The sequence below is a fragment of the Patagioenas fasciata genome, chromosome 8, assembly GCF_037038585.1.
Source record: "Patagioenas fasciata isolate bPatFas1 chromosome 8, bPatFas1.hap1, whole genome shotgun sequence".
In the NCBI taxonomy this organism is placed as follows: domain Eukaryota; kingdom Metazoa; phylum Chordata; class Aves; order Columbiformes; family Columbidae; genus Patagioenas; species Patagioenas fasciata.
In genome coordinates this window covers 20,591,703-20,612,642 of record NC_092527.1, presented here as the reverse complement: position 1 = coordinate 20,612,642, position 20,940 = coordinate 20,591,703, and the positions used below count along the sequence as shown (strand labels likewise).

The 20,940-nt window shown below is 43.4% G+C and overlaps 1 protein-coding gene across 13 annotated transcripts in view; it reads right to left on the bottom strand.

The window, feature by feature from the left end:
- The window catches only part of CAMK2G (calcium/calmodulin dependent protein kinase II gamma), a 120,057-nt gene that overhangs the window by 50,541 nt on the left and 48,576 nt on the right, over positions 1-20,940 (bottom strand). For all 13 annotated transcript variants that reach the window (XM_071811826.1, XM_065843480.2, XM_071811828.1 and 10 more), the window contains exons 3-5: positions 16,598-16,657; positions 1,514-1,568; positions 878-943 (exon numbers count right to left, since the gene is read on the bottom strand). In XM_071811826.1, the coding sequence (XP_071667927.1) occupies positions 878-943; positions 1,514-1,568; positions 16,598-16,657 (181 nt within the window). The remainder of the gene's footprint in view (positions 1-877; positions 944-1,513; positions 1,569-16,597; positions 16,658-20,940) is intronic.

Sequence of the window (20,940 nt, the reverse complement as noted above, 5' to 3'; positions counted from 1 at the left end):
TCCCTTTTTACCCCTCTCCACTCACAGCACCCCTAATTTCTGCTCCAGCAAGGGTCAGGATGCAGTAAGAACAAGGGTGCAGAATAAGCAGGGGTGAAATGACACCATCAGGCTACTCTCGAGCCCTACTAAAGCAGAACAGGAGCTGTCTAATCCCAGCTTTGATTCCAAATGCTGCATGACAGACAGGCCAGAGAACACCCTCAGCTACTGCTGCACAAAACACCCACCCTGCTTAAACAGTGAAGGGACAAGCACAGGCCATTTCAGGAGCACACATGTGGGAGAGAGTGGACACACTCAGAAAAAGAAGGGCAAAACTCTAAATGTTTTTACTATGAAAATATAAAGGTTGCTCTCACATATTACGTCTTTCTCACTCTGCCAGCCAGCTCACAGTCAGAGAGGGCTTCCACAGCAACATAGCCCTCAAAGTCCCCTCTCACCCCTGCCCCATAAACCATTACCTAGACACAAGCAAATTGAACAGGTCTGCCGAAAAGCAATGGCACGTCACTGGAACCCCTACTAAGAGAGGGCAGAGGTCAAGCAGGCAGTGCTCTCACAGACACAGGACAGCTCTCTAAGGACACTGTCACCACCCACCAGAAAGGTCAGGCAGACAAAGCTGCCAGCAATGGGTCTCACAGCAAAAAGCACACAGACAGCAGCGTCTGCAAGCGGCAAGGGCCAGAGCTGCAGTGAGTCAGGCTGACCTGTGACAACAGTTTATGCTAACAGCCCAAAGAGGAGTTGTTTTGTCCAGATGGGGAGCAAGTGTCAGAACAAAGCCGTGCACAGAACAGCAGTCAGGAAAACTCATTCCACTTGCCAACACACGTGGCACGCACATAGAAGGATCTGGAAACAGTCTTACCTGGCATCTGCTTCACTGTAGTATTCTCTGGCAACGATATCCTCAAAGAGCTCCCCACCAGTAACCCTGGAGTGCAAAATAACAGGGGAGGTTACAGAGCCCATGCACGTCTAGCTCAAGGTTGCACAGAATATATGTGGCCCTTTCTCACAGCCCGTGTGGGGATCTGCAGCACACGGGAGCCAGGGCAGAGCTCCACCACCACAGTACCAGCACTGGTACATCCATGTTACTGAGCCCTTGGGCTGCTGTTTCAACAGCAGTGCACAGGACACTGCTGACACACTGGGCACCAATTGCCCGTGCACCTCTACAGAGCTTAGTATATGCCAATCTTGGGCAGAACACCCCTCCTCTGATCCCCTCCAGGCTGCCTCAGAGACCAAAGCCAAACAGGCTCCCTGTACAGGATAGCCGTCCTTTGCCATCCCACGCTTACACCTCCTGCTAGGAGCCTCCTGGTCCATCCCCTACCACACAGCCAATGCATTCTGTCAAATAGGCCAGAGGTATCTACAGGTCTCAAAAGAGAAAGGGATAATTATATTAATGCAGGTGCTTTTTATTTCACTCTTAGGCAACCATCCACGTGCCTGTATCACTGCTGAAGCATCAAAGCCAAAGAAAAACACTTACAGATCAAAGACGAGGTAATGGAAACCTTCTTCTGAAATACTGTCATGGAGCCGCACTGCAAAAATATAATCAAGAAATGGAGATTTACAGAGCATGTAGCAATATGACACACTTCGCAAATCAAACCCATGCGCACAGTCAAGTTCTCCCTCAACCCAATCAGTATATTAATTCCTCATGCCCTTCGCTTTGTGCGCTCACTTAGTGACCTATTTCCTTCCGCTATCTCAAAGGAACAGATGGGTGTCCTTCACACACACCCACTCCTCCCCAGCATCAAAACAAACTCTAAATACCTTTGACCTCCTATTCATTCTCCTTCTCTAGCGCTTCAGTACCCTCCTTTCACATCTGTTTACTCTTTCTTCCATGCTCACGTTTTGCAATCTCTCCTTTCCCATTCTTATTTCCCAAAACATACCCTTTTCAGAATCTTCAGATAAGGCTCTAACCCAAACCCTGAATTCCAACCCCACCTGCATGGCAGTGCCACTGATCTCCCTTCAGCCTTTCATCTGTAAAGCTTCAAGAAGTTCCTTCTCTTTACTACTTCTCTCCCACTCCATTCTTGCACCCCAAACCATTACCCAAAATTCAGAGCTGTCTTGGTTTTTTTCTGACCTGTTTGTTACCACAGACATATCTGATCACGCTCCTCTTCTCAAAATTTCATCCTCCTTCAGCTTCCTTACCTATCCCTCACCAGTTCTGCTCCTGCTGCGTAAATTAACCTTCATCATTTCCTTGTCCCCTTTAACCTGCAGGACTGGGCTTTCCCCATGATGGGCCACTATCCCCCAGTATTCTGGGGTCTCTGGGGCTCTGCCCTCCTTCCCCCATGTTACACATGGGTGATAACTATTGCATCTGTGCAGCCAGCACAGTGACACTTCCTCCTGTCTGAATCAAAATCTCAGTTTCTTTGATGTTTCTAGGATACCTAGGTACTAATTCTAATCCAAGAGAAGCAGCTATGCCCTTAATTGCATATTGCTACCTAGCCCCTGCTTTTTGCTTTCCTCCCTTTCTGAAAAACTTAAGCGTTTTCCCTGCCAATTGCAGTCACAAGCTTGCAACCCTCTGTGACTCAACACTTGAACCTTCACACCTCAAGTAGGGCAAATTGTCTTCTTCACATGACTGTCTACAGACTTCCTCTATTGATCCGCCCAAATAAAGCAACTTGCTGTGACTCGACTGGGTCTCAGTCACTCTAACACCTTGTAATTGAGTATTGACCAAAGTAACACCACCATTCTCATTCCTACAAGAAAAAGCTCATTATCCTGCTTGATCACTTTGATGGTACCTTTGCCTCTCTTCCCTGTCTTCTGTTCTCTTCCACATAAAATACAGTTGACCTGCCTTGACTTTTCCCAACATCACAATTTTCTCTCTGCCAGTATTGAGAGGTCAGTTTGCAGCTCTTATTGGCGCATGACGTCAGCTCCCATCACTGTCTTGGGAATGTTTCAAACAAGCACTTGGCACATGCTCCCACCTCATATGGAACAGCTTTTGCAAATGTTCTCAGTGCTCTCCTCTAATCCTCCTTGCAGCTCTCCTTTGCTACGGCACCCTTCCACACGCACACAAACACACACAAACTCAAAACTGATTAGCACAGATGTACAGAGACCACCGCAGGTACCCTTCCTAAAAAGATTTCATTCTTTCCTTATTCTTTCTGCCTGTACTTTCCCACATTTTTCCTGTCTTTATTTACAAGCTCTCGGGACTCATCCCTTGACAAATGTCCTTTCCTTAGCATTTCTACTGCATCTAACCACAGGGGTTTGGGAGGAGCATTCAACACACCATAATGCTGTAATCAAGCAAATACAGTCAGAGTACCAGGGCAGCAGGTGTTTCAAGCACAACATGCTGTCCCTTACAGCATGAAAACAGAGAGACATCACCTTTAATAACTATGTGCCTCGTACCATTCTCTGAAAAAAAAAAATATTCTTCCAAGGAAGCAGTTTTAGTTGGCTTTGTAATAACTTAATTACAACACAACTTTGTGTTTACAAGAAAACTGGCCTCCTGAGCACTTGTCAGAAAGCAGCAGAGGTAGCATTACAAAAACACAAGTGAGAAGAAGGGTATTTCCTTGGGGAAAAGATCTCCATTCAAGACTGGAAACAAGACAGGAGCTAGTTGAAACCAACACTTGGATTTCCAGTGCATGGCAGTTTTCTCTCCGTTGCACAAGACTGTTTGGGGTGAACAGAGAAGACAGGCTCATGAACAACAGCTGAGGCCCAGGGCATGGGCAGAAATCTGTAAAGGGACCTTATGAAGAGGAAACAGATGAAGAAACTTCAAGAAAAGCTGGATATGCTAATAAGCTCATGTCTGGTGATGCTCTGTGTGCACGAAAAAGTATTCCCCTTCCTCTGGCACCTGAAAGGTCACTGAAGTGCTGCAAGAAACACCAAGCAGAAAGGAGAGCAGCATGAATGAAAGGAGCACAGCCACCAGCAGGCTGGGAGCAGCGGACACGAAACTGGAGCAGCAAACATGTCTGTAGGTAGATAGTGAGAAATAATGAACAATACATTTTGATGCAAAGAAGTGGGCAGCAAGTTACATCAGAAAATAAAACATAAATGAGCTGACTGGTGCTATTTCTTCGTCCTGAGGAAAGCAATTTTGCCAGATACATTATGAAAAGGGAAGGAAGTAGCAATTCAGGTGGCAGAGACTGGCAGGGACAGCAGAAAGAGCCTTCAAGGACAGTAAATCATTATTTGCATCCTTAGGTGAGGAACCATGACAGGAGGACAGAGACAGTTCATAAATACTGACGCTGTACATCACCCTAGGGCTGCACAGCAAAAGAAGGCCTTGAAGGCAGGACACAGGTCATTAACTTAACAAGGGAGATGCTTCCTCGTGACAACCCAGGGCAATACTGGAACAAAATCTGCCCAGGATTTAATCTACTTAGGTAACAAAGCTCAGGGAGTAACAGTAGAACAGCAAAACCCAGAAAAGCTTCAGGAAAGATGACAGTGGGCACCACCACCCTGCCTGGGAATAATCAGCAACGGCTCAAAACGTTAGGCTTAATGTGTTGCTGGGCGTAGCAATGATGGGAGTCAAAAAGCATTAAGAAAAGTCTGAATAGATGGAAACTCCCATGATTTTCAGTTCCAGCCCACACCTGCTTCATATCGATGCTGATGGGAAGAGACAAAAGCGATACCCAGTCGCAGAGCAGCAAGAGCACCCAGCGCCCTTTCACCCCGACGTTCTGTTCACTTACCCTCCACGGAGCCGCAAGAGTGGCCTTCTGACCAGCACGGATGCTGCAATGGGTAGCTCCCAATGCCACGGTTCACTCTGCTGACAACCCCGGCTAAAATGCTCTGCTCTTTCATATGGTGCTAACCACCAGGGACTGGTGGCTTAAAAACACGATCTGCCTTTTCCAAAACCATTCAGCCAGCCCACAGAATGGCATATATACAAATGTAACTGCACCAGTTTTAGCTCAGTGTCAAGAATAAAAGCATTTTAAAAGTTTCTTGGCCTCCTCTCCACTTCTGTTCATAAATATGACCCACATTGTGTTAACATTCTTCATAAAGATACACAAACATCAAATACCATCTGATACCTCCACCTTTTGGCATTATAGAGCCCTCTTTGCTTTAAAGATGTCCTATGTGAGTGCCCTCCACCTGAAGACAAGACACAAGTTCTCAAACGGCCAGTTCCAAGAGTGGGTAACAGGAACCTGAGTGCTGGGCAGTCCTCTGTTTCAGCCATTTTCCAATGAAAAAGATATCCCATTTGTTCCCCAGTGCTGGTCCTGGCACACCATCTAACATCTCCTTTACTACCATAAGTTCAGCACCAACTAAGCAGCTGAACACAGCCCACGCAGGCTGCTCATACCTGTGTAACCTGTTGAAATGAGAGGGTGAAAAATATAATCATATGTAGATGCTGGAGGGTAAAGGATTCACAAAAACTGACTATCCATTATAAGAAAATTGAGAATTAAAAATAAAAATATTAATCCAGTGAACCTGTTCTTCAAAAATATTACAGAACCCTTTTTTTTCCTCTTGTGAGGGGAGCAGACAAATGCACACATCACAACAAGAGCTTGAAGTCACAGCAAGAGGGAAGTTGCACAACAGCAACACAGGGTCTTCCAAAAAGAGGACCAAACTACAAGAGAGTCAGTAATTGCCAAGGAACCTGATCTCACTCTATTTACCAGAAGATGAAGTAGATTATCTGTATTAACTGATTCCGCCACCCAGAAGCAGCAATTCAAACCATATTTCCTTCTAAGCCAAACACTCTGAACAGAGGATTCTAACAGACCTAGGAAATCAGTCCCTGCCAACACCACGCACGCTCAGGGTCACCTGATGACTGTTCCCACGTCAAAGGTCTCTGATGGATGAGAGAGCACTTACTATAATGGTTAGCAAGAACAGATGAAAAGAGGGGAGTAAGAAAGAAAACAGAAGCAAGTCAGACAACGAGGCACTAAATCAGTTACAGGATATGGCGAAAGACTTTACCCATGGTTTTAGTCAGAGCACAGAAAAAAGTCCCGTCCACACAAAGAACAGAGGACTGGCAGAGTTTACAAGTACACCTCATTTTGTAAGACTGTCAAGTCTTACAGATAATTTCAGAAATAATAAATAAAAAACCACAGCACTAGTAAGCAACACCAGAACAAATGCTATTCAAAGGGGCAGAATCAGTTACAGACTGTTCAGCAGAAACATCTTCTGCAAGAATTCCATCTGGTCAGTCAGCAGAAAGTGTGCATCACCACTTGAATATCTCCAAGAAGCACATAGATTTTTGGAGAAATAAGCAGCGGTTTCAGCACAGTATCTTGATGAAACAATGTCTTCAGCAAGACTCAGTCCTGAATCTGATATTGCAGTAGTACTCCACAGAGGGTAATGAGAGACTGATGCTTAAACTGTCACCCTGATTTTAAATGAACACCCGTAACTCTGCATAGTTAAAGAACTATGATGCATCACTACACACAAGGCCCAACCTAGCTACCTGGCTTAAGCATCCTTTTCTTCCCTCAGTCACCTCTCCAACCTCAGTGTATGTAAACTGGTCTTATCTGCACAGGAAGTATCTCCCACAAAGTATCTCACCTTTTTGAAAAATAACAGAAAAAACAGCAAGACCAAACCACTCCCTTTCCCCAAAACCCCAGATCTTCAACACCACCTGATGCAAGTTACACAAATTATTTTTTCTCTTGGGTGGGTGCATACATCAGGTCTGAGGCCATAATGCAATCCAGAGCATTTGCAAAGAGCCTGATACCAAAGTGAGTGGCTCAAGGGAAGATGTGGCAGTTACTGAACCTAACAGCAGCTGGGTACCATGACTTCAAACACTTCCTAAGAACATCTGCTGTTAATATTACTTTGACTGTTGTCTTCAGGGTCTCACTGGAAATTTTGTCTCAAGAAGAAAACTTAAAACTGATACTTCAAATTATTTCAAAATCCTAGCCTAGATTTGACCCACATCTTCCCTTCTCTCTGTCCGGTGTGCTGAGTATTATCAGGTTTTTACTCTTATTTCAAGAGTAACAGACCAGGAGCATTTAGGCCTGCTACATAACCTCCCAGGATGAGCATTTCCCTGTGTCCCACGTCCACAGCAAACAGTGGTGCAGGGCTGCCCAAGGGCTCAGCCCATGGCTGGGGCAGTCAGGCTTTTTGTAACACAGGGTGATTTCTGGCAACCTGCTGCAAGCAAATCTCTACAAGCAAAGTAGTTACTGAAAGTCACAGCAAAAGGCAAGTACACAAGCAGCAGAAGAACTTCACAGGACAGTTCCCACTATCTTTACTTCGCAATTACTCACCTCTATGTAGGAAAAGGTAACACGAGATGAAGTATGATTGCTCCTACATACCAATGGTCTTCACCTGTGCTTAGGGGCAGCGTTCAAGCTACAGGATAGGGTAATCTTGTCTGCTAAACCAGGTTGACTGGTGTTCCTAAGTGTAAACCATTTGGATATCATGGGAAAGTAAAGGACATTATTAACCAGCTACCTTTGCACCAATACACATTGCGTGATTGTTTAATACTTGAGTCTCTCAAATTAATCTGCCTGTGTTGCTGTACCTGCAGCAGAGCCAATACAAGGCAACACAGATTTTTGGTTGCCTCCTGGGTCACAGCAATTTCAACACCATAATTCCCTCACACAGCCTTAATAGTACAGACTCAAAAGTGCTCCAGGATCTTCTGAACTGAACAATGCTATTTAAAGGTTAGCCACTCATTAGAAACAGCCGCAGCTTCACTTCCCAGCAGTTTCCAACCAGACATCAGACATTTGCTTTTATCATGGAGAAAGAGAGGAGGCAAGAGATACCACAAGGGGCAAGTTATGAGAAAGCGTGCATGTCAGAAAAAGCAGAACAAAACTACTGGCTAAAACCTGTCTGATGCCCTCTTCCAAAGATAATCTCCAGTGTGCCAGGAGATGTTGAAACTACAGATACAAATACACATGGCTCGACAGACTGCAAACTGAGCACCATCGTCTGTGGCAGCACAAGTGACAAGCGAACTGACGCAGATGGCTACCACCCACTCTCTGCTTCCCCAGCTGCTCACCAGCCTGGGGAGCCAAGATGGGAATCGTCCCACCACCTCCGAGCCTGGCTGTGGGCCAGGACGCTTCCCACGTGGTTCGCATCACTCAGGATGCCTGTCCCATGAGGAACCACCACCAACCTGTGACTGCCTGTGCACTGGGTGCTCAGCTCCCACCCCAGCTGTTTCTCTAATTACATTAAATACACAGAATTCAGCTGCAGCTGCTCCGGCTGATTCCAAAAGGACTCTCCTTTTAATTAAAAATTTGCTATTAAAAATCATTAAATTGTGTAATGCAAATAATCCTCTAGTAATCATCTGTTCCAGCAGCTAATGACCAGCTTTGTTAGTGCAGTAACTACCAGCAGCAGGACAGTTAGCTAACAGGACATGGCACGCTATCGTTAACCTGTCCCTTAGGAACATGGACTCTTTCCCTCCTCCTCTGTCCAAATTGGACACAGAGAGGTTACAGCATGCTGGATATACACCAACTTGCTGGGAACTCCCCAAGCTCACAGCATTTTACATCAATTGCAGTTTTAAAGCTTTGGAAAATGGAAGAGAAGAAGGACTTGTTAACACTCTGCTCCGGTTCAGGCAGAACCCAGCTGCTGGAGGCTCTGCAACAAGAACAAGAACAGGCCTAAAGGAGCATGAAGAGGCACACACTCACACAGAGCTGTTTGTGGGGGCTTGGGGTTTTTTCCCTCCTTTTTTTTTTTTCTCCTCAGCATTCTTTTCACTGTAGCCTTTTTAACACTCCAGCCCTGAAAACTGAGGTTAAACAAGTGCCCTTTCTGCTATACATGGTGCCAGGTCAGGGGAAATTCCCTTACGTACAGCAATTCACTGCCTGGAAAGAGGTTGTAGAGAGAACAGTATCCTTCCTGTTAAGAAATTTGTCCTTCTGCTGAGGTAAAAAGTAAAAGTAAAAAAAAAAACAAAAACAGAAAGTATTTTTTAAAACCTTTCAGTGCCAACTAAATGTTATTTTTCCTTTGATTTTGCCATGTTTGTATTGAAAGCCTGAAGTTCAGCATGATACATAACATTTAGTATGCCCTACTTAAACATTACATGAGCCAAAGGAGTGCATTAGCAGGAATATTTCCTACTCTCCTGATAAAAGTGCAAGCATGACCATGCAGAATTGTTTTTAATAATTTCCGATTATCCACATACCAGATAAGCAAAGTACTTTTGATAATGAATAATATTATACAAGAGTTTTTCCTAAAAAAATAATAACAAGCCAACTTTATTGGCAACTCAAATACATAGAGAATACCCATCTCATCAGAATTTATGAAGGCAGAGGCCACGACAAATTTTAGGTCTGTCACACAGGCTCTGCAACTTTGCTACACACATTTCTACCATCAGGGACAAATCAGCCTTTGGTGTTCAGGTCCTGCCCATGCAGCCTGCCTGGCTGTATTAACCCCATTATCAGAACCCCTTTCTCTCATTGCCCAGGACAGACATGAAAGCTCACCACAGAGGCAAGCGCCGCTCAAAAGGCAGGCTGTCACCTGCACAATGTCACCAGAGTGCAGCCTTCCTTCCCTTCTGCTGAGTGCTCAGGCAGGGGGAACCCCAAAGGAGGCTCTTCCAATTCCTCTATGCTATTCCAACGGGGGTGGGGGAAGTAGGAATCCTCCTCCTCTGGCTTTTGCAGTACCTCCGAGTTTGAGTGTACTGAGTCTGGCCATCATCCCACTACTTGTTTTTTTTATAAGGGATTGCTTGCATACAGATAAATCTTGCAGCTAAATAGATGAATAATGGAATCCAAATACCTCTCTAGTACAGACTTCAAAGACACATAGAATAAATATATCCCCTGGCAAGGAAGAAAATGCAATTGTTACTCCATTCCCAAATTGAGTGGGATAATAGAGAAACATTTTTCTTAAAACTACAGGAAAAGCTATTGGAAGAGGAGGCAGAAAAAGAAAACAAAAAGAGGTAAGTAAACAAACAATAGTTATTGAAAGAAGTAACTGGGAAAATCAGAATGAGAAATAAAACGCTTGACTGCTTGGGGTTTTGTGGAGCCTCCTCTCGGCCAGACATGCATGGGCACTCACCTAAATCCCCAACAGTGCAGGCACCTGAAAGAATAAGTGGTAGCTTGCCACTCAAAGGTTCAAACTTTCCAGCTGGAGTGCACTCTAGCTGATATTCTGCTTGGTGTTTTTTTGAGCATTTGGTGGTTTTGTTCTTGTTTTGTTTTGTTTGTTTTGCAAGGAGAAGAACAGGAGAGCAGGTTAAAGGCGTAAGGCCAAGAACATAATTGTTTGACCTCTTAGGAAGCACAGCACTTTGCTGTTTTCTCAGATAGCCCCATGACACTTCCAAGGAAAAGCTGCTCAGTAACTGAGAAAGCTGTAAAGAATCTCTCTTGCTACAAAGTGTCTATCCTCATCCTCTCCCTTCCTCACACCATCCTCTCTCCGCACCAGTTACACTCAAGAAAAGGAGCAGTCCTCCAGCAGCAGAAATCCCAGGGCAGCAGCTGGCACGGGAGCACCCCGCTTGGCAATCACTGAGCTTCCACAGGGCAGCAAGCGTGGCCAAACCACTGGAGAATCCCCAGCATTTTCACTATTCTTCACACATAACATCCTTTCTGTCCCAATTGCAAAGGCAGTCTGGATGTCTGCAGCTAAATAAAAACCAGGAAATCTGCTGTTTACAGCAAAACACAGCCTACAGTTTTTTCTTGTTCACTAAGGAAGCAATTCAAATCTCTTGTTAAAGAAAAGGTGGTAGGAAAACATTCCAAGCGGCAGGAAGGGGGCGAAAAGTGAGGGCCTGCTTATCGAGAGTCGTATCTCAAATGAAGAATGAGCAAACCTCAAGCTGTGGTGATACCACCAAGACAACAAATCCAGTGTTAGGTCTGCAGACATGATCAATGCATCCCATATCCCTCAGCGGTTAGTTATGAGCGTTGCAGGATTCTCCAGCCTGGCTGCACACAGAAGCAAAGCATCTTTCTTGGTCCTTGCAGCCATTTGCATCGTAGCCATCATTTAAGGGCACATATATTGGAGGCCTTTTTTATACACATCCATCAAAATCACTCCTACAAGACAGAGGTACTAGGAGGATAGACCACTTGTCAAAAGAAATAAAACTGATCTGGGTCAAAATAAATCCTTCTAATTCACAAGAGATTTCTATACCTTTTTCTCCCAATTCTAAATAAGGACACGTCCAAAATTGTGGTTCATCCTGAGAGAAGCCAACAGACAGAAGTTAAAATAAAAAGAATTCAAGCACAAGTATATTTTGGAGAAAAAGTCCGAAGTAGGAAAAACCTGAAAAAGCAATAACTCTGATAGATGCTGAGGGCAGCATTTCACTACTGCTATAAATTCCCTCAAATAAATTAACTCTGAAGCAGTTCAGCAATTGATATGAAGGCAAAATTCAAAACCAGAATTTGGCTCTGGTTCTTGGGCTACTACCAGCATCTCTTAAGATATATATTTTCATTATTCTAGACCTAAGTGCATGCAGTTCTTTACAGCAAAGGCTGCCAAGAGCTGGGACACAGTAACTGACCAGAAGTGCTCAGTTTGAACTATGAACAAAAGTTATTAAAGAACCGCTTTTTTACAGTTGGGTTAAAAATATCCAAGAAAGAGGACAGATCATCTGATGACAGATCCAAAGAGGAGGCACATATTTAGACTGGCATAACAAAGAAAACTTAGGAGAAGGGCAACACACGGGCAAAATCCAAAAGCATGGTGGACAAAATCCATGTAAAGGGCAGACTTCATGGTGCACTACACAAGCCACAGTCCTACTCTGGTAGGAGAACGCAGGAATGCCAGAGAAGAGTTTTCAAAACTATGAATGAGAATTTTTATAAAATTTTGCATCAATATTGCTTTAGGAGTCCTAGAATAGGAAAGGTATTGTACAGCACTGTGCTGAACCTCCCACCTGCACTAAACAATCCTGCAGGAGATACTGGAGTTCCCAACTCTGACACTGCTCTAATATTTGACAGGCAGCAGGAAGCATGGGAAAAAACTGAATCCTCCACAAGAGAATCTCTACATAGTGAATGACTTACATGACTTAAAACTCAAATTCACAGACTGACTGAAATTAAGTTTGCAACTAAGCAGAAGACCAAAAGAGCTGTTCCAGTAAGCAAGAGTCGATATTCAACACCCTATAAGTTTAGCTCTACAACAGAGGCAATGGTGAAGCCTATTTTATCTTAGCCATTGCACAAGCTTCAGTGGCACAATCAGGAAAGCATCTGCAAAAGCAGGGTCAGGACTCTGGAGCATGCTTATAGAAACTTGCTTTTTTCCTGCAAAGCCAGGTCCAAGGGAGAAGAGAGCCATATTTCTCTTCTCCGTGTTCCCAAATACATCCATGTCATATGCCCACAAGATTTCTAGATAAGTGAATTACTGGAATGGTACATTGTTCAAAAAATAGAATTGGCCACAGAGTCATGACTCTTGCCAACTTCCACAGACATTTTATCTGCTTATGGACAGTGGGGTTTTAATGATGTTGCCTTCTGCCTCTCTCTAAAACGCCCCTACTCTCAGTGATGGTTGCACCTTTTTTGCCTTTAAAACACGATGGAGTGAACACATCACTGATTGATCTCCATCCAGTTCTTCTGTATTTGGTGAGCATGGCTGGTAAGAGGTTTCTCTGGGTCAGAATGAAAAATACTGTAAAAAGTTGTCAGGAGGGAAAAAAAGTACTTGAAAGTTATGGAAAAATCCCTCCTCTGCTGAACTAAAATCTAAGGTGACCAGTTATAATGGCACATTCAAACAGATGGTTCACAATGAGAACATAGTACATACCATGAGTCAGAAATCAGAAATTTGCATAAAGTCAACTTTCTTCTGTCCAGACAAAAACCTCACTGCAACACTAAGCTCTTAGAAAGATTACTCCACTGTGATTCTGTGCTTCTGTGCTTACCTTGGCCACAATGTGCATCTAAAGACATGCAAAACACCCAATTACAGAGCAATAGCCTATAATTAGGGCTGAGATTTGACGAAGGCATGTTAAGATAACTCAGAAAGTGGTCCTTTCAAAAAGAGCAACAGCAAATGGAAATATCCCCATTGTTTTGTACCTAGAGTAACTGCTATTTTATCAGAATAGAAGCACTATGGTCAGTGTGTTGCAGTCCAGAATCTCCATAGCAGAATCAACTGTCTCGCATCAAATGCATGAGAACCACAAATTCAACAACAGGTTTGCTTTATACCCTGTGTGCAGCCAGGAGAGATAAGCAGCTTACCTTGCAGAGTCCTAACTTTCAATCCTCTGCCCCAGACTCACTGGAGGCTCAGGATACTGCAGAAAAGCAGGACATGCTGCACCATAGTTTGCAATAAATACAGTAACAACAAAACTTAATGGGGAAATAGCAGCAAGCACAAAACCTGCAGAATTTGTCAGGACTGGTGCAGCATTACTAGCATAGCTTACACGGAGGCAACACACCAAGTATTCATCCAGAAGAGTTTATGACACAGAATGGCAGTAACTAGGTGATTACTAACTGCTAATACACATTTCAAGGAAAAAAACCTACTGCTATGTCAAAACAACATGTTTCTCTTCTATGACAACATAACAAGTCCAATGAATATGGAAGCAGCAATGCATGTAGCATCTGGATTTTAGCAAGGCTTCTGACAGCATCTTACGTGCTATTTCCAAAAGCAATTTAGAAAAAAAATGTATATTCAGAACTAGCTTACAATGGTGTATACAACTCATTGAAAAAGCATATTTGAAATCGATCACTGTCACACTGGAACAACGTACCAAGTGATATCTTCAAGAGTTTGTCCAGACTCCAACCGTATTCAACAGTGTTAGTAATCATCTACATTATGCAATATATGGCACTGTTGTTAATGATCACATTACTGTGCGGGGAGTTGCAACCCTATTATACTATCAGAAGATAAATCAAAATGCTCTTGACAAATTTGGGGGGGAACCCACAGAGCGGATTTCTTCCTATTTGTTTTAATAAAGACAAATGTAACGTGCCCTTCGATAGGAATCCTCATCTGTACAAGATGGAAAAATTATTTTCTTGCCAAAAGTTCTGCAGAAAGTATTTTGGAGCAACAGTGTGTCAGAAAACAAACGTGCATCAACAGTGTATTTAAATGGCAAGTTTCACAGGTCGATGTACAAAACAAGAGTATTTTTGGTAGAACAGGTGAAACAGTTCTTCCCTCTCTAGTCAGCACTGACATGGCTTTAGTTAGAATCTTATATCTGGTTTAGGGCATCACATTTCTAGAAAGATATAAAGCAAATGGAGAGAGTCTAGGGGTTAAAAAAAAATAGAGAGACTGGAAGTCTAGAAAACATGACGTATTAGAAAAGATTGAAAGAACAGGGTTTGTTTAGTCTGAAGAAAAAGAAAACTAAAAAAAGACATGATAACAGTCTTTAAATATGTAAAAGATTGTTACAAGAAAGAAAAACTATTTTCCACATATACTCCACACAGAACTAGAAACAACAAGCTAAGATAGCAGCAAAGTATGTTTTTTCTAACGTCTAACTGACAGAACATTTAAACATTTGAAAGATTGCCACTAGGGGCTGTGGAAGCATTAAAGGTTTTTAAGAACACACATGCCTGGAACTCGCCAGGAATGAAAGGTTTTCACAGGACTGCTGAAGGGACCACATGACTTCCCAAGGTCTTATTCAACACATTTTGATTGTGTGTTGGAGGCATAAACCTTGATTCCTTTATTGCTATTTGTGACCACTTGTTGAGTTTAGAATGATCTTTATCTTAAAAGAAAAACTGTTCTTTCTAAGAAGACAAGAAATACAAGAACCATTGATATTCCCCCAAACTGTCTTTTCCAAACCACAATACAACAGGAGACAAGCACTGCCACCCATTATAGATGAGGAACAAGCTGTAGAATTGAAGCAGGAATGTGATATGTTTCTGTTTTCAGGACGGTTTACTTATAAAAGTGGTTTTCCTCTTCTGTATATGATTTACTCTGAGAGGCCTGGCAAGAAACTACGTAAGAAATGATACAAAGGAAGGATTATGAAAGTGAAGTTAAGGCCAAAATAAAAAGTGACATCACCTACTAAACTAAGTGCAAAAGTCTTATGGGGCAAATGAAGTTTGCTAACTAGCTAATATGAGCTTTAGTCATTCTGAATATTGCCAAGGAATAAATTTACCAGCCAATATATTCATCAGTGCAAATTACTGTAGAAGGTGGCCACTGCTCCTCTCCTCATGCCATATTCCACAATTACAGTCAGGTGCAAAGCTCTTTCTGCTGAAAAGCTTCTACTAAGGTGCTTTGCATGTTGTGAGGTCTTGAGCTTGTGGAAATTGCTTCTTCATCACATATGGAATAGGCTACATATGCTGTTCCAGAAGACACCTTTTCTCTCCCAGGTTTCCAGAGGATAGGAGCAAATGATTACAAAGCTGAATGTCAGGAGACCAGACAGGTGCCCTTAAAATGTTATCATCTACACCGACAGGGTATGCAAAAGGAAGACAAAGTAATGCATCAGAGGTTTCCCAGATAGGGATGTTTAACAGTGGTTTGGTTGAAGGTGGCAGTTTGGTATTTCTTAATGTTTTCTGAAATAAATTAACTCCAATTAGACCTTAGCTAGGATCCTATAGGTTCTATTTATTTAAATATCCCAAAAAGGGGATTATTAGTTGTCCAAATTTTTTGCTCAAAGCAACTTCTAGCAATTTGAAATTTCTCTAAAAGAAAACTTACGACAAACTTCCATGGTCCTTTGGATCTTGATAAAAATCCATGCCCTTTCTCCACAGTTCAGTAAATAAAGTACTTCAAGTTTGAAGACATGCCTTATTTTGCCTCTTCCTGTATTTCTAGACAAAACTATTCCCTTTAGTCACTTTTTTCCCCTTTTTTTTTTTTTTTCCTGACAAAATGAGCAATTTGGTTTCGGTCTCTTGTTTTTAAAGCAGCCACTGCAATGAGAAGACCTGACTTATCATCCCAGCCTCCTTTAACTTTGGTCATGTAACTGAAAACAGCATTTAAACAGATACATCAAAAAGTGACAGAAGACAGGTATGGGGAAAACAAACACAACAGCTTACTCCATTGCAGAACATCAGATGAGCAGACACGAGTCATGCATCACCCAAGGAGTAAGGACACCTCTGTGTGGGCGAGCAGACTGGATCACAGCACATCTCAGTGAACATCCAGGCCAGGATGCTAAGGAATGGGACAGGGTCATGCACAGAATTTGTCAAAGAGAGAAACTGCAGTGATTTCAATAGGCAAATTTGATGAGTTGTTGTGAACATTCAGAATATATCTGCTCTCCTACAGCACACTGGATGAGACACATGACTCCTCTCTCACCCCCATCCCTCTGAAGCCCAAGGAGGTTTACCAATATTTGGATGCTTTAGAAGCCGGCAGATTCGAGCTTCACGTTCCAGTTTCTGGTGATCTGAAAGAAAATAAGAAACAACGTGTTAAGCACCACAACTCTGAACTAGGCTCTTGTTCATATTCAACAGAGAAAGGAACACAGTGACCCAGCAGAAATCCAAAGGGCTGGGAATTGCTGGAACACAACAAACCTTGCAACCGTTTCAGGCAAGGGCTGTGCAGCCGAAGCTGCTGGAGGACCTCTGCTCCTGCTACAGAGCTAGCACTAAACTGATATTCACTCCTCAGATTCAAAGTGGGTAGCAGCAGAGTCCAAGACACCGACTGCTCTTCCATCAGCCTCACAAATATGCAAAGCCACTTCCAGTGACACCCCTTCTGAGAGTTACCCCCTTCTCCAAGGCTGGAGAGGACGAGGAAGAGTCTCTGAACAAATAGCCCACATGAAATGGGAAAGAGACTTGCTTCTACTCCAAAGAAACACCGGGGAAGAAGGGCAGAGTAGGAGGCAGAAATACACAGCTTCTGCTAGTGCACAGCTATCACATGAAGTAGGGAACTCTGCCAGCTCCAGTGAACCATAAAGGTAACTGTACTTCAGTACCCATGGACGGACTCGCTGGTGAAATGCTGATCAAGCACTTTGAGGTCTCCAGGCGAGAAGTCCTGCCCAAATGCTAAGTATGCTTATTCCAGCCCAAAGGCAATATCAGTCTGGGCACAACTGTCATCTGGATTAAATATATATATATATATATATATATATATCAAGGAGACTAAAAAAAAATATTTTCTCCTCCCTAGAAACGTAACGTATGAGTACAAGGAAAGGAGAGGGAACTAGAGCAACTCTGCCCATCTCAGCCAAGAAGCGGAGGGCCAGCCACTGACAGGAGGTTTTTCACTACAGCAATGACTGAGTCCTGAATTTTCACTACAAAGCCCTCATCCTCCCAGGTGAAATGCTCACACTGGACAAGCACAGATTCATGGAAGAAGGCAAATCTTTTAGGCAGTCCTGGCAGTTGTTAAACTCTAGAATTTAGAGGATGCAAATGTCTAGAAAGAGGCCAAAAGTGAGGACTGCCCTTCCTCCCCAGTCCAGCCATCAAGAGAACACAGCAAAGGGAAGCAGCAGTCCCTGCCTGCTCCTGACATTTATTCTGTAGCAGATCTTCAGCACACAGACTTGAAAACACACCTTTGTCTACATCCCCTGGGACACATAAGTCTTCTCCAAAGGAGTGAGAAGGACCCTTGGCTGGTTGAGCTACCAGATCGGTGGTGGGAATGCAGTATTGTCTGATTATATGAACCCCACTAAAGATCTACTTGAACAAAGCCACATGGCTCTGCCTGAGAGCAGCCAGTGCAGCTCCATGGCCACTGTGTGCGGTCTTCTCCTTGTGAAGGAAGGCTTTGGGCAACTGTTCTCTTTCCCTCAGACAAAGTCCAAGCCAGATCTCAGCTTAGAACACTTTACTGGACTGGGAATAGCAGCTCAGGGCACTGCAGGATTTTTGTCTTCGTTCCCACTGCTGAACTGTAGAAAATGTCGCAATTAATATTTTATAGGGCTGAGATGTGCTTACATCCTCATCTGCTACTCTTCAGGGATGGGGGAAGGTAAATTACTCCTTTCATCTCTCCTTCCTTCTCGGTCCTGGAAATTATTGTTGTTGTTGCATATATTTTACAGTTCTATGCCAGAATGACTCCAATAAAGTATCAGGCAGCAAGAAAGCCTGGAGAGCTTCCACACTCCCGAGGCCTTGGTGCAGTGCAAGCACTTTCTTGCCTGTATTGCTGGGGAGGGGTGGGGGTGCCTTCCCTTTTAGCAGCATCTCTCACAAATGAAGTTTTGCAAAACACAGTTGCAAGGTAACGGACTGCACTGCATACTCTGCACTCGGGCCAGATTCTCACAGCAGGACAACAGTTTAAGATAAACTATCCATAGCTGCTTACACACATGGGTTTTGCAAATTCCCCACTTACCCTCTGAGCTCTACTTGCAACTCCTACAGAAGGGGATCCTTCACCCAGCCGGATCACGTTGCCCTCGTGAGCAGTTACACTTGCTGAGAATCTGTTCCCGAGTACAAGGACACAGGGAAGCAGACAGCAAAACAGCTGAGCAAAGGGGGAAGGAGAGGTAAGAGCTCACCACGTGCTACTCAGCCACCGAGTCCTGACAGCCAGGACAGACAGCTGACAGAAGTAAGGCTCAAACAAAATGACATAACCATCAAAATGCCATGGGAGATGTAAATCAAGAGCAATTGCTCCCCTGCAATCCAACACCATCGTGCAGAGGGAGGGGAACAGACAGGGCAGCTAGCGATCATGGGCAGCAGCCACACCAGAACTTGTGACAAGAGGTCATCACCCCACATCCCATCCCTCCAGCACCACCCAGCCTGGCTGGGGACCAGAGGAGGAGTACAGCGCTCTGGTCACAAGGTACAGGAAACTATTTCTGGTCAGGGGGAAAGCATACCACACTCTTCTGTCTCCAGGGCAACAAAACAGGCAAACTCAAGCACAACTCACAGAGAGAAAGTACACTCCTGCCTGCAGCCAGCCACCACACTGGGAGCAGCGAAAGGTCAGGCTGGGCGGGTTCCCTGCTCCGGGTCCCACTCCTGCAGGATCACCCGTCCCATTGCAGGTGGCACCAGAACACGGCCCAACATGTGACCTGAAAAGAGCCCCCCCATCACCAAAGAGAGCCTCTTTTAATGTCTCTTCATTGCCCAGCAGCCTTTGGCACAGTACAAGTACCTAAATGCATAAGGAATAAACACAGAACTGCAATTTTTCTACTTTTCTCTGGTCTAACAAAGGTTATTCCCAGTAGGAGATATAAAACTTTCTGCAGTCAAAGGCAGTGCTTTAAGACATCTCTTATACAGGGACTCATCAGACCTTAAAAATGCAGAGTATTCTTAACTGTATTTGAATAATGATGAAAAGAAGACATGAGTTCAGATCCATGCCTTACAGGAGCTTGAAAAGCAAATAATTCCTCTTCCCTTTGGCCAAAAGATCAAATTATTCCTGCAAGCCATCTGTAGAGTGAAAGTGTTTATTCTGAAAGCACAGTGGAAGTGCACCTGGTAGCTAACAGAAACACACCGACACCTCCTGACCTGCCTTACTGGATCGCACGCCTGGGACATTACATCTATTTCCCACCTTTCACAAATTACAAAATTCAACTGTAACTTGCCTAAAACACCATATATCCTTTAGAAAAATGTAAGAGTTCATGTTTAAGACTTCAGGTGATAAATAAAGCCATATGCCCACAGAAGTTACTCCAAATACTAGTTATCCTTCCTGTTAAAATTTTGCACCGCTGTTTCAAGTCTGAATTCATCTACCTCCTGCTTCCAAATACTGTATTTCATTAAGCTCTTTTCCTGCTATGTTACAGAGCTGTCTAGCCCTGAACAATAGCTGATGCTTAAAACTTAAGTACAGGATATTACGAATACTCATCTAATATTCATTTGCTGCTTTCCAGCCAAAAAAGAGAATCTTGCTATTTGGACAATTCCTCTATCGACAATCTGAAGCAATGAGTATCCACACAGACAGAAAGTGTAGTCTATGTAGCTTATTTGTAGCAATTTTTAAAATGTAAATGCTTAAGCAGATGGTACTTAAAAACAGGAGGAGAAAACTTTGTGTTTGATGCACAAACTAAAGTGTGAATATCTATTTCTCTTTATTAGTCCTTTATATGACGAGATTTCTGCAACTTGGTTCAGCATGTGAGATTGCATTTAACCCAATTACCTTTAGCTTTATTGCTCTGCAAATACTGTGTTACGTGTCGTTCTAGTAATGCTCATACCAGGTTCTTCAGCTAACATCTGATAAGAAATGGCCTGTTCAGAGAACCGGGATTTCTTTGGGTGGATTTTGATTTATCTATGGATTTACTTCAATCAAAACCAAGAATGATTGTGTTAGCATCATTTGTGAGAGTTAAGAACCTGCAAAGATGCAACTGCTCCATTTTATACAAACGTGCAGTCCATTCACTGGGCCAGGACTGCTCACGCCCAACAGATGGACAGAAGCAGCCATGCACAATTAATAACATCAAAGCTGTAACAATCTCTACCTGTGCAGGTTAAAATAAAAATAAGCCCACCTGAGTACAGAAGACCGCATGATAGTTTGGTCTGAATGTTCTAAATGCATCAAACCTCGGCAGATGAGCAGGATAACGTGATGTAAAAGGAAGTTGTACCCAACAGAAATAAAAAACATAATGCAGACAGCTTTATTTCAGGAAAACCTGGAAAGCTCCAGCAGGGTGGGGAATAT